The 13579-nt window shown below is 49.1% G+C and overlaps 1 protein-coding gene across 1 annotated transcript in view; it reads right to left on the bottom strand.

The window, feature by feature from the left end:
- IQGAP1 (IQ motif containing GTPase activating protein 1) overlaps nucleotides 1–11676 on the bottom strand; it is a 95777-nt gene extending 84101 nt beyond the window's left edge. Inside the window, exons 1-2 of the mRNA XM_007539136.3 lie at nucleotides 11521–11676; nucleotides 6857–6956 (exon numbers count right to left, since the gene is read on the bottom strand). Of these exons, the coding sequence (XP_007539198.1) occupies nucleotides 6857–6956; nucleotides 11521–11575 (155 nt within the window). The 5' untranslated portion in view covers nucleotides 11576–11676. The remainder of the gene's footprint in view (nucleotides 1–6856; nucleotides 6957–11520) is intronic.
- Nucleotides 11677–13579: the final 1903 nt, after the last annotated feature.

Below are 13579 nucleotides of genomic sequence, written 5' to 3'. Positions count from 1 at the left end.
ACCATACAAAGTCAGAAAATTAACATGCCGGGAGTCAGGAAGTAGCGAGGGTGTGCAAAGCACAAGGACAGGCTTAAGGATCCTGGTTGGAGCCCCCGGCTCCCCACCTGCAGGGGAGTCACTTCACAGGTGAAGCAGGTCTGCAGGTCTTTCTCTCCCCCTCTCTGTCTTTACCTCCTCTATTTCTCTCTGTCCTATCCAACAACAATGACATCAATAACAACAACAATAATAACTACAACAATAAAACAACAAGGACAACAAAAGGGAATCAATAAATATTTTTTAAAACAAGAACATATGCCAACTTGGGCCCTTAAACATACGCTTACTATTTTTTCACTGGGGACATTAAAATATATAAGCATGTGACCAGGGAAGTAGCACAGTAGCTAGAGTGCTGGACTTGCACATGCCAAATTAGGTCAAGCTAGTGGTCTATTTAGTCCAAGCACTTCCCAACCTTGAGTTTGAACTTCTGGAGAGTAAAAAAGTACATAAAACCAGAAACTGGAGCAGATGTAACAGAAGGTTGACATCCAGAGAGCAGACAAAAAGCTAGCATCACAACTCTAGAAGATAAGCAAATGTCATCAGTATTTGCATAATAAAGTTAAGTGGCTATGTGGGTTAATATTAAACCTGTCCAGCAATTAAATCAGCACAAAAACTGCATACTTAAATAGAAAGGCATGTATCTTTTGCAAATGATAAGACAGCAGTTTTAAAATGCTGTTTTGTGATTACAACTATCTAAAATCATGTACTTAGTTTTTTCTTAATTTCTTCTATAAAAAGTATTTTTAAAATACAGGATGGCTATATAAAAAAGGAAAATTTGGGGGGGCTGAGTAATAGTGCAGAGGGATAAGCACACATGGTGCAAAACACAAGGCCAGCGTAAGGATCCCGGTTCCAGCCCCCAGCTCCCCACCTGCAGGGGGTCACTTCGCAAGTGAAGCAGGGCTGCAGGTGTCTATCTTTCTCTCCTCCTCTGTCTTTTCCATTTCTCTCTGTCCTATCCAACAACAACAACAGCTATGACAACAATAACAATAACTACTACAATAAGCACAACAAGGGCAACAAAATGGGAAAAATAGCCTCTAGGATTCGTAGTGCAGCAGGCACTGAGCCCTAGCGATAACACTGGAGGCAAAAGAAAAAAAAAAAGAAAAAGAAGAAAAGAAAAAGTTTACTCCTTTTTTTTAATAATTTTTATTTATTTTCCCTATTGTTGCCCTTATCTTTTTATTGTTGTTGTAGTTATTGTCGTTGTTATTGATGTTGTTGTTGGATAGGACAGAGAGAAATGGAGAGAGGATGGGAAGACAGAGATGGGGAGAGAAAGACAGACACCTGCAGACCTGCTTCACCGCCTGTGAAGCAACTCCCCTGCAGGTGGGGAGCCAGGGCTTGAACAGGGATCCTTATGCCGGTCCTTGCGCTTTGCGCCACGTGCACTCAACCTGCTGCACTACCACCCGACTCCCCGAAAAGTTTACTCCTAACTCCAACCCCTTCCAGTCCTATAGATGAATCCTGTTTCTCTTGTTTCCTTCAGACAAAAGCTGAAGTTGAAAGTTTAAAAAGTCGGGCTACCAACCTTTATAAAGGCCTTGAAAATGCCCAGAAAATTCTCCCGAAAAGTGTAGTAAGGCATCGTCATCATATTACACCTACTTCCCTCGCAGGCCAGGATAAAAAATACATTGACTGAGCACCTCCTGTATTCCAGATGCTGTGCCAGGAACTAGGCCTCACAGCAGCCCAGTAAGATGCACTTATGGTCTCTCCACTCTGCAAAGTACAAATTTAGACTTGCTCCCTGAGGTTAAGCAACTTGCAAAACCAGAATCAGAACCCACACCTGCCAAAACTGAAAGTCCTCACTTTTTTCACTTCAACTATCTCAACAGTCAAGATTTTCAACAACACTTTACTCAGACCTTTTATAATTTGTTTTACTCAGCCGTAAGTATTTTGAGATTATAGTCTTATGACTTTTCTCAAGTAGTATAAATAGCTATTAACTGCCTAATATAGGCCAGAGCACACCACATTTTTTTAAAGATTTTTTTTTTTTAAAGAGCAAGAGACTAGAGCACTGCTTAGCTCTTGCATTTGGTGGTGCTAGGGATTAAACCTGAGATCTCTAGGGCCTAGCTTGCAAGTTCTATGTTCTACTGCTGAGGTATCTTCTGGTCCTGCCTCCCCATATTTAATTTGTATATTTTGTTATTAAATTACACTCCAGTGTAAGATGCTTTTGGTGGCTACACTAGGATCTAATTCTCCTTTGTAACATTGTTACTATATAGAAAAGTACTTTTTAACAACTTAGAAGCACTTCAAGTTCACTTGTAAATGTAACTCACTTGTTACTGTGGAGGCTGCTCAAGACAGCTTCACTAGATAAATTTCAGAAGGGAGCAGAGGTTTCTATGGACGTCACCCACCAACTTGTCGTGAAGAGTTATGAACAGATGTCACCAACACCTGCCCTTGACAGTCAAGAGTGCATCCAGCTTCAAGACCCCCTGTGCCATCAACAGCTGCATGGGTGCACTAAGCTCTTGTAGCTTTCTCTACTGTGAAAGGAAAAGCTGGTTCAGCCTGCTAAAAAAAAAAAAAAAAAAAAAAAAACCGTACATTTCTAAGTGCTACTCCTCCACTTGAAAATTCTGGAAGAAGTTGTTCTTCCTAGTCATTTCCCCCCTCACCTTACTTTCTTTTCTCAGGAAAGTTTAAGTTCATTTTCATGATCACAGTGAATCAGCCTAGATATATCCAGCTATTGCTGGAACTCCAACCCCACTGAGGCAAGCCATGTTCTGGAAAATGTTCAATGGCAACAGCGAAAGGCCTATGCACAAAGAGAATCTGTTCTCAAAAGCAGATTTCTTTCCAGGACACTTTCAATTCCCCTAAATGACAGTAGGTAATGCACCTCTGCTTAGTGTAAGCTCCTTTTAGCACCTCAGTTTCTAACAGCTTCCAGTCAGCCACACTCCTTACACTTTGGGGGTGGGGGCGGGGCCTCACGTTGCCTGAGCTGGAACATGGACACAGAGCTGACGAAAGCAGGGCCGTGACAGGTTCGAAATGGCATATAGGCAAGCCTCTGAGACAGAATCTTGATTCCTAAACGTGGAGAGTGTGGAAATAAACCTTCTTCCTATGACCTTTGACCTAACTGAATTTTCCACATCTCCTATGTTTTCAGGCTGCCCTGTCCTGCCCTATCTGATATCAGTGTGTCCAAAACAGTTGTAAAGCACAATCAGAACAGGTAAAAGGATGAAAATAAGCCATTACTGGGAGTCAGGCGGTAGCGCAGCGGGTTAAGTGCGTGTGGCGCACAAAGAGCAAGGACCAGCGTTAAGAATCCCGGTTCGAGCCCCTGGCTCCCCACCTGCAGGGGAGTCGCTTCACAGGTGGTGAAGCAGGTCTGCAGGTGTCTATCTGTCTCTCCCCCTCTGTCTTCCCCTCCTCTCTCCATTTCTCTCTGTCCTATCCAACAACGAAGACAACAACAACAATAACTACAAAAAAAAAAAAAAAAAAAAAAACAAGGGCAACAAAAGGAAACAAATAAAAGAAAAATAAAAAAGAAAATAATCCATTAGCATAAATGCAATTTGAGATGCTACCCTTTATGAAGTCCTTAATCTGGTCTGCCCTGAATTCTTAGATATTTCACGAGAAAAACAATCAAATTTCCATGTTGAAATTATTCTCTATACAATAAAGAAAAGAGGAATCTCTACATTTTCTAGTTTCCAACACTCTATGGACTCATTCCTAAATATCCCACTTCACCTTCTGGGGACACAAAGCCAGCCCCATAACCAGCTCATACAACTTCCCACTCAGTCTCCACAAACTCCTGTTCACTCTCTCTACTCTCCTCTCCTGCCCCAAAGAGCTGCTGCAGGTACAGGAGGCCTGAGGATACACAATGGGGCCACTGTGCTGCAAGGTGGAGCTCTCAGTGGGAGGAGCAGAGGCATTATAAATAGAACTCAAGAAGGGAGCCTCCTTCTCCCTGGATGGCTCTGATCTTTCTTCCTGGCCTTAAAACTGGTGTAAATTCCAGGCTTTGGGGCTCCTCCAGCTTGGGAAGGGTGGAGGTCATGAAGGAAACAGGATGGGGCCAACTCGAAAAAGCAAACTTCACTTGTTCTAGAGGGAGAAAAGGGGCCCCAGCACCCGAGGCTGAGCCCAGCACACCGGGGTAAAAGGCACAGTGGCAGTGAAGTCCTAGCTGATTAGGAAGATTATGTGATCTGTCTTCTTAGGTACAGTTTCCAGAGGTGGCTGATGGGGGTTCTAGTCTTTTTTTTTTTCCTTCTTTCCCTTCTAAGCATAGTATGTTCAGGTTTCTTGTCATAGTCTTCTCTAGTTATAAAATCCAAAAAGGTGCTTTCAAAATTTATTTAAGTAAAGCCTTAAACAAAAAGGGGGAAAAAGAAGAGGAAGAAAATCAAATCCAGACTGCATCCAAGTGAGTGTCTCCCAAACTTGCCCAGGCATATTGCCATGAGGCCAGACCGACGGGCAGAGTACACCAAGTATTTTGCCCTCTCTTCTAACACAAACTATCAAAAATAAAGACTATCACAAAGATCTCTCTGCCTCAGTAGCAAAATCACCCAACTGAAAACAGTATCATGATCTTCTGGATCAGTTTTTAAAGGGAAAGAGAAACTTCCTCTACTGGAAAAGACACTTGAATAATAACAACATGCAAGAGAACAAGTGCTCACTTAGTGCTGATAGGTTCTGAGAAACGGCAGCTTTATGAATAAGACACATAAGGACACCAGTTCCTCAAAGAACGTCATTTTGTTCAGCACCGGCCAGAGTTCTTGTCTGCTCCTCAGTGTTATAAGAAACCACAGTGAAGGCGATGTTATTCAAGAACTGCCGGAGACACAAGTGAATCTCCTCGCTAGTGCAGTCCAAAAGCAGAAATGAGGACGTGACAAAGGCAGAGCTCAGGAAGTGTCTCAAATGGTTTTTCCTCAATTAGGAGGGACCAGCAGAGGATCCTAAAGGGAGCTCACAGGGATAGTGCGCCTGCTTTGTCGAGCACAGAACCCAGCTCTGAGTCCAGCCCCCACTATGCTGGAGGAAGCTTCAGCACTGCAGTGCTGCCTAGCACCCCCACTCCACCCCCAAGTCATTTCAGAGTGTGATGCCCTGGAGACAAAACAAAACACAAAACCATCAGAACCACTGGGAACACATAAAGTAGACAGGTGTTTGAAGCTTCCAGCCCACATCTACCGAGTCAGAATCTCTGCAGAAAGGCCCATATAGCTACAGTTGTATAAGTAGCATCTCAGGTGATTCTAATGCACACACCTGGTTAAGAATCTCTTCAAGGCAGGGACGATAGCAAACAGATTCTCATGCCTGAGGCTCTGAGGTCCCAGGTTCAATCCTCCAGCACCACTATAAGCCAGAGCTGAATAGTGGTCTAGGAAGGAGGAGGAGGAAGAGAAATCTCTTTAATCAAGAAAACTTTAAACAGACATTGAAAACTCAGGCCTCAGTTTTCTCAATGAATGAGACAGTTGAACTAAACTGCTGGTAGCCAAAAGTCTTAGCCAAAACCCCTCTTTAAAAGGGAATTTTACTTCAGAAACCCAACATGAAAACAAAAGCAGAACTACTTTGGATGGGGGAATAGAGAAGGGTCTTCCCTCTCATCCCCAGGTCACCTCAAAGTTTCACAGGGAAACTAAAGCTGCACAGAGGACAAGCTGGTCTCTTAGACCAGGTACAGCTTTCAATTTAGATCTTCCAAAACTAGAGCTAAGTCACCATTTGAATAACAGAGGACCTGGTGTTTCTACTCACAGCACCCTTACAAACTCTGTGCATGAAACGGTTGCTTTCCTCATGACATACGCAGCTGCTGGAGTCTAACCTTCCATTTGGAAGATGAGTGTTATTATCGTTCTCCCACCTAGACCATCACTAATCCTCCTTCCCCACCCCCAGTCTCCTGGGAGGGCTTTAAGCTCAGACTCAAGACACATCAAACCAAGTTAGTAGGGGAAGGAGAATGGGACTCCAACTGTGTCTTTGACTAGAAAAAAGAAGGCTCAAGAAGAGCTGTATTTTTTTTAGTTCTGAAATGTGCAGGCTATTACATTACTCGCTGGATCTCCCTGTTATATGGCAAGGTTTTCAGAATTTAAATAAAAAAAAAAAAAGCACTTATTAACATCATTCGAAACATACTAGATTTTTCCTTAGATTTTGATCACAAACTCCTGTCATTACCCTTTTCTTATAAGACACATGATCTGTAATTACATCTGTCTACCTTTTGGGACCTTGCACTGGAACACAAGCACCAGAACAAAAGAAAGGAGCCAATGACAGCAATCCACTCTGACAATGAGACAAGGCAAAGTAGCAGGTACATTCACTTCACAAAGGACGCACAAGCTGCTGCTCCCGCTCATAGTCCTCGGACCCTGCCAAGTGGGCAGACCTCTACCTACAGCACTGCACAGGGAGGAGGCACAGATAGAAGGCAAAACCAGCAAGCACTCAGGGCAACACTTGGGCAAAGAATTTCAAACGCTTAAAATGCTCTTTCTGCCCTTTAGCTGGTGGTAACCAAAACATACATCATAAGCACAAAGCAGAACCACACGAATCTGGATGATTCTCAGTGTATATGAAAACCCATCAGAGATTCAAGGTAACTGCCATCTTATTCCTTCAGACTGCCAGCCTCCCACAGCCATGGCCTGATCACACTCTCAGAGATGTCTATGTGCGCCCAACCATATCAGCACCCTTCTCCCAATCTCGTCAGCTAGCCAGTCGTTACCTCTTTGCTTCTTCCAAATGACAAAGGTACTCGTAAGCCACATTCTGCCGTCTCCTTTCATCCATCTCCTCCGCAGTGAGTCTCTCATTATCCAGGACAGCTAAAACATAAAAGGCAGAATGTAAACACCAGGACCAGTAGCCTTCTTGTGTGAGAAAAGAATGCCACCACATCAAATTCCTGCTTCTCACTCAGAGTCAGGGCAACCTGTGGATGTGTGGCTAGAATGACTTTCCTAAAACAGCAGCTATGGGGTTTCAACTATACCTCATCTTACACCCCCCTTTTTTCCTTATTCTTCTCTGGGGCTTTACCACTCTGGCTGACCTTTTCAGAGAAAGAGACAGAAAAAGAGAGGGAGGGAGTTGGGTGGTGGCGCAGCGGGTTAAGTGCAGGTGGTGCAAAGCACAAGGACCAGTGTAAGGATCCCAGTTCGAGCCCCCGGCTCCCCACCTGCAGGGGAGTCGCTTCACAGGCGGTGAAGCAAGTCTGCAGGTGTCTGTCTTTCTCTCCCCCTCTCTGTCTTCCCCTCCTCTCTCCTATCCAACAACGACTGACGACAACAATAGTAACTACAACAATAAAACAAAGGCAACAAAAGGGAATAAGTAAATAAATAAATATTTTTTTAAAAAAGAAAAAAAGAGGGAAAGACATCATAGCATCAAAGTTTCCTCCTGCTCATCAGGGACTCAACTCAAACCCAAGTCTACACATGGTAGAGCACCACATTATCCACATTATTTTGCCAGCCCCATATTAATATATTTCTTTTTAGGACCCAGGTTCAAGCCCCCAGTCCCCACCTGCAGGTGGGAAGCTTCACAAGCAGTAAAGTAGCACTGCAGGTGTCTCTCTCTCTCTCTCTCTCTCTCTCTAACCTTTCCCTCTCAATTTCTTTTATTTCAATTTTTTGTTAATATTTATTTTCCCTTTTGTTGCCCTTGTTGTTTTTCATTGTTGTTGGAGTTACTATTGTTCTTGTTATTGATGTCATCGTTGTTGGATAGGACAGAGAGAAATGGAGAGAGGAGGGGAAGATAGAGAGGGGGAGAGAAAGACACCTGCAAACCTGCTTCACCGCTTGTGAAGTAACCCCCCTGCAGGTGGGGAGCTGGGGGCTTGAACCAGGATCCTTGCACCAGTCCTTGTGCTTTGCACCACATGTGCTTAACCCGAGCTACTGCCCGACCCCCTCCCTCTCAATTTCTATCTGTATCCAGAAGTTTAAAAACCACTTTAAATTTTTTTATTTTTATTTTTTGCCACCAGGGTGATTGTTGGGAGCTGGTGGCTACATGACTCCACCACTCCCAAAAATCAAGTTTCTCTTTTTTTGTTTCTTTTTGATAGAGACAGAAATAGAATGGAAGGGAAGAAAGAGGAGAGAGAAGAGACACCTGCAGCAGTGCCCCACCACTCATGAAGCTTCCCCCCTACAGCTGGGAATCGGGGGCTTGAACCTGGGTCCTCAAGCATGATAACATGTGTGCTCTAGCAGTTTCTCTACCACTAGCCCCATCTTAACTTCAAAAAAAAAGAGCAATAATAGTAACATAGTAAATTTCAGTGTAAGTGAAAACAGCTAACTTGAATGTGGCTTAGCAATAAAGTTTATGCATAAGATCCTGGGTTCACTCCCTGGTAGCTCATGAAAGAAGCAGAAGTCCATGGATGGGGGGTAGGGGCAGTGCTTTGCACATACTTCTTTGCTGTCTCATCCACTATAAAATAAAATAAAGTTGGACTAGAGATATGGGTGAGCAGTAGAACACAAGCATGAGACCCACTGACCTCTGCTGCCACAATCTGTATGTATTTTGGAGGCTGGAAAGAGGCTTTGCAGACACACCATACCTGTTGTATGTGCAAGGACATGGGACTAAGCTCAGGGCCACCACATGGGAGTGCCGGGGGGGGGGGGGGGGGTTTCAAAAGCAGAGGAGTGGTCTTTTGGGGTCTCTCCTTCTCTCTGTCTCTCATCCCTCCCTCTAAAGGGGGAAGAAACAATCACTGGAAGGGGTGGAATCATGCAGACACTGAGCCTCAGAGACAACCCTAGTGCAAAATAAGTAAGAGAGGGGAAAGTGGCCGGAGCATCACCCAACTCTGGCATATACTGGGGACTGAAACTGAGGTCTCTGGAGCCCGAGGCATCCAGCCTAGCCTTCTAACACCTTTCTGTGGTCAAAACACATTTTTAAAAATTATTTATCTGGGAGTCGGGCAGTAGCGCAGTGGGTTAAGCGCACGTAGCGCAAAGCACAAGGACCGGTGTAAGGATCCCGGTTCGAGCACCCGGCTCCCCACCTGCAGAGGAGTTGCTTCACAAGTGGTGAAGCAGGTCTGCAGGTGTCTATCTTTCTCTCTCTCTCTCTCTCTCTCTCTCTGTCTTTCCCTCCTCTCTCCATTTCTCTCTGTCCTATCTAACAACAAACGCTAGAAGAAGAATCTAACAACGACGACATCAACAACAACAACTACAACAACAATGAAAAAACAACAAGGGCAACAAAAAGGGGAAATAAATAAATATTAAAAATATATATATATATTTATTGGGAGTCGGGCTGTAACACAGCGGGTTAAGCGCAGGTGGCGCAAAGCACAAGGACCGGCATAAGGATCCCGGTTCGAACCCCGGCTCCCCACCTGCAGGGGAGTCGCTTCACAGGCGGTGAAGCAGGTCTGCAGGTGTCTATCTTTCTCTCCTCCTCTCTGTCTTCCCCTCCTCTCTCCATTTCTCTCTGTCCTATCCAACAATGACAACAACAATAATAACTACAACAATAAAAAAACAAGGGCAACAAAAGGGAATAAATAAAATTAAAAAAAAAAGAAAAAAATATATATTTATTTATTTTCCCTTTTGTTGCCCCTGTTGTTTTTCATTGTTGTTGTAGTTATTATTGTTGTTGTTACTGATGTCATTGTTGTTGGACAGGTCAGAGAGAAATGGAGAGAGGAGGGGAAGACGGGGAAAGAGAGACACCTGCAGACCTGCTTCACCGCCTGTGAAGCGACTCCCCTGCAGGTGGGGGGGGGGGATAGAACCTGGATCCTTACGCTGGTCCTTGCGCTTTGCACCACCTGCGCTTAACCCGCTGCGCTACCGCCAGACTCCCCAAAACAAAATTTTTTAATACAAGTAAAAAAAAAAAAAATGATTTGAGCTTCTGACCCAGATTTGTTCTTGCCTATATACCAGACTAAATCTGACCTGTTCCATTTTTTTTTTCCCCTAACAACCAAAGCCAGCGGTTTGAGAACTAGGGCAGTAACTGTGCTCAGCGTTTCACATGCATTCTCTCCCCAGGCAATCCTGTAGTCTGGTCAGCACCAAGCCCACGTCCAGGTGGAGAAGTGGAGGCTGCCTGGGCTCAGCTCCACGGCCAATAAGGAAGGCCGGGCCTGCATCCACGCAGGACCCCAGGCAGGGCAGTGCAGGGGCTCTGCACTTACAGCATGAGGCCAGGCTGCTGCTCTGGCCTCTCTGTACTTAGCTCTCGCTGAACAAAATACAGCAATAATAATAATCAACAACGGGCATTCTGACTCCCAGACCCTGAGCACTCCAAGCACTCTGCCTCCTGCCGAGCAAGGGGTGTGGGGTAAACGCCTGATTCCCTGCGGTTCCTGCAAGGCCTTCCTTCCCCCTCAGGCCCCTTCCCCAAATTACTTTTGGATGCTTTTCTCCCGGGGTGGCCCCTCTCACCCCCCAGCATGTCCCCTACACCTGTGCCCTGCCCTGCCCAGGGGCTGAGGCTCTGCTCCGAAGCCCCCTGCCTTCTGCCCTGCTTCCCTGCAATGCCTGGGGCCGAGGCTCAGGGGACACCCCTCTGCCCTGCCCCGGGCTGTGGCTCAGTGGACTGTCCCTGCCCTGTCGTGCCCTCCTCTACCCTGCCCTGCCCAGGGGCTGAGGCTCCATGGACGACGCCCCCTGCCCTGCCGTGCCCTCCCCTGCCCTGCCTAGGGGGGCTGAGGCTCCGCGGGAGGTCCCACCCCGGGACCCCGCACACCCGCACACCCGCCCCCCGCCCGCACACCTGCCCCCCCGCCGCACACCGGCGCCCCTCCGCCGCACACCGGCCCCCCACCCGCACACCGGCCCCCCACCCGCACACCTGCCCCCCCACCCGCACACCGGCCCCCCCGCACACCGGCCCCCCCCGCACACCGGCCCCCCACCCGCACACCTGCCCCCCCGCACACCGGCCCCCCACCCGCTGCACACCTGCCCCCCCACCCGCACACCTACCCCCCATCCGCTGCACACCTGCCCCCCCGCCCGCACACCTGCCCCCCCGCACACCTGCCCCCCCCGCACACCTGCCCCCCACCCGCACACCTGCCCCCACCCGCACACCTGCCCCCCCCCCCGCACACCTGCCCCCCCAGCAGGAAGTGGCCGCGGCTGCTCTCTGCAACGCCGCCCGGCCGGCAGGTGGGGGCCACCTGGGCGGAGCCGCAAGGCCTCGGCCCGGCCCGAACCGGGACCCCTCCGCCGCGCAGGCCGGGCCAGGCCGCGACCCCGGGACCCCCGACCCCTGACCCCCGGGACCTCCGGGACCTCCGGCCCCTGACCCCTGGGCTCCGCAACCTCGCCGGCTCTTCCGCGTGCGCCGCCCGCCGGCCGCCCCCGAGCCCCCCGACCCCGCACTCACAGCCATAGTGCGGCCGGGCCACGCCCAAGCCGTCAACCTCCTCAGTGGCGGACATGGCGGCCGAACCCGGGCTCGGTGAGGAAGCGGCGACTGAGAAGAGGCGCGGGCGGCGCCGGCTGAAGCAGACCTAGTGCGCGGGCAGCAGGCCACGCCCCTCGAGGCCACGCCCACCACACGAGGTCACGCCCCGCTGCCACGCCCGAGCGAGGGGGTGCGACCGGAGGGGTGGGGCAGCCGTCAGGTCACGCCCCCTACACGCCCTGAGGCTCTTGAGTGGCGGAAGGGGCGGGACAGAGAAACCAACCCTCCTAGGCAAGGAGCGGGAGGGGCGGGGCCGAGCTCCAGGCCACGCCCCCCAGACGTGTTCTCTAAGGCAAGTCGGCGGAAATGGGCGGGCAAGAACCAGCGGGCCCCGCCCCTGCGCCCTAAAGTAGCGGGCGAGGGGGGCGGGGCCTGAGGCGGCGGAAGGAAGCCGGGACCGCCCCTCCGAGGGGACCCGCGGGAGGAGCGCAGTTTCCGGGCCCAAACGTGGCAGCCTGCCCCTACCCTGGGCGCTGCTCCTGCCCACCTGGGCCCGGAGGAGGGTACGGATGCAGAGGACACAGCCGGCAGGCCACGGGCCTTCCCGGCGAAGAGGCTACGCCGTGTCGCGCACTTGCTTGCACAGCGGAGGCCTCAGGTTCGATCCCCACCGGCGCCGCACGCCAGGGCTGAGAGGTGTGTCCTGGTCTCCCTTCCTCCCTGTCATGAAAAGGGGCAGATAAATGCCTAGCGGTAGGATCAAGGCGTAAGGATCCTGGTTCGAGCCCGGCAGCAGCAACGACATGGAAAAAAGATGGCCACCGGGAGCAGGGGGTTCATAGAGCCGGCGATAACCCTGGAGGCAAAAAACAAACTTCTCTCCTTTATAAAAAAGAGAGAGAGAACACCAGAGCAGCACTTTAACATATGCAGTGCCAGGGACGCAACCTGGGATCTCAGGATTGCACGGCCTTCACTCCACCTGCCGAACAGACTCCTCAGTCACATAGGGGGGAATTTTTTAGTTACTTACTCATTTGTGTACGTAAGAGAGAGAAGGACATCAATAATAACAACAATAATAACCACAACAACGATAAAACAAAAAGGGAAAAAATAGCCTCCAGGAGCAGTGGATTCATGGTGCAGGCACTGAGCCCCAGCAATAACCCTGGAGGCAAGAAAAAAAAAAAAAAGAGAGAGAGAGAGGAGAGAGAGAGAACCAGAGCATCACTCTGGTACATGTAATGCTGAGGCTGGGCCTCGGGGCCCCATGTTTGAGGGTCCAGTGAGGCCTAAACCTCTGCACCACCTCCCAGGTCACCACATAAAACATTTTTGTTTAAAGATTTTGTTTATTCATGAGAAAGATAGGAGAGAGAAAGAACCAGACATCACTCTGGCACATGTGCTGCCGGGGATCGAACTTAGGACCTCATGCTTGACAGTCCAAAGCTTTACCACCGCACCACCTCCCGGCCCACATAAGACTATTTTTAATGTGCCGAAATAACTGATGAAGATGTTCACTGTAAGCATCTTAAATGCTCATCGGCCACTTTTCAAGTCAGTGATGACAGGGAGGCTTCACAACCTTACAGTGATGGCTTGTGGTCTGTTCGGCCTTGACTGGCCACAAGGAACACAGGGCCACGTTTCACCTCCAGAGGATGGGCAGTGGGGGCCACGGGTGGAGGCGCAGCTGGATGAGCACGTGTTACAGTGTGCTAGGACCCAGGCTGGAGCCCCCAGCCCCCAGCTGCAGGGGGAAAGCTCTGTGAGTGGTGAAGCAGGGCGGCAGGTGTCTCTCTGTCTCAGCAACACCCCCTTCTCTCTCAGTTTCTGGCTGTCTCTATCCAATAAACAAAAGATCACTAAAAGACAAGCTAATTTAAAAATGAAACAAAAACAGGATAAAGGCCATGAGGGGGACTGGGGAGACAGCATAATGGTTATGCAAAAGCCTTTCAAGGCTCTGAGGTCCCAGGTTCAATCCCCAGCCCCACCATAAGCCAGAACTGAATAGTGTTCTGGTGTC

The sequence above is a fragment of the Erinaceus europaeus genome, chromosome 20 (assembly GCF_950295315.1).
Source record: "Erinaceus europaeus chromosome 20, mEriEur2.1, whole genome shotgun sequence".
In the NCBI taxonomy this organism is placed as follows: domain Eukaryota; kingdom Metazoa; phylum Chordata; class Mammalia; order Eulipotyphla; family Erinaceidae; genus Erinaceus; species Erinaceus europaeus.
Note: the sequence above shows the minus strand (reverse complement) of the source record. Positions and strands in the feature narration are given on the sequence as shown.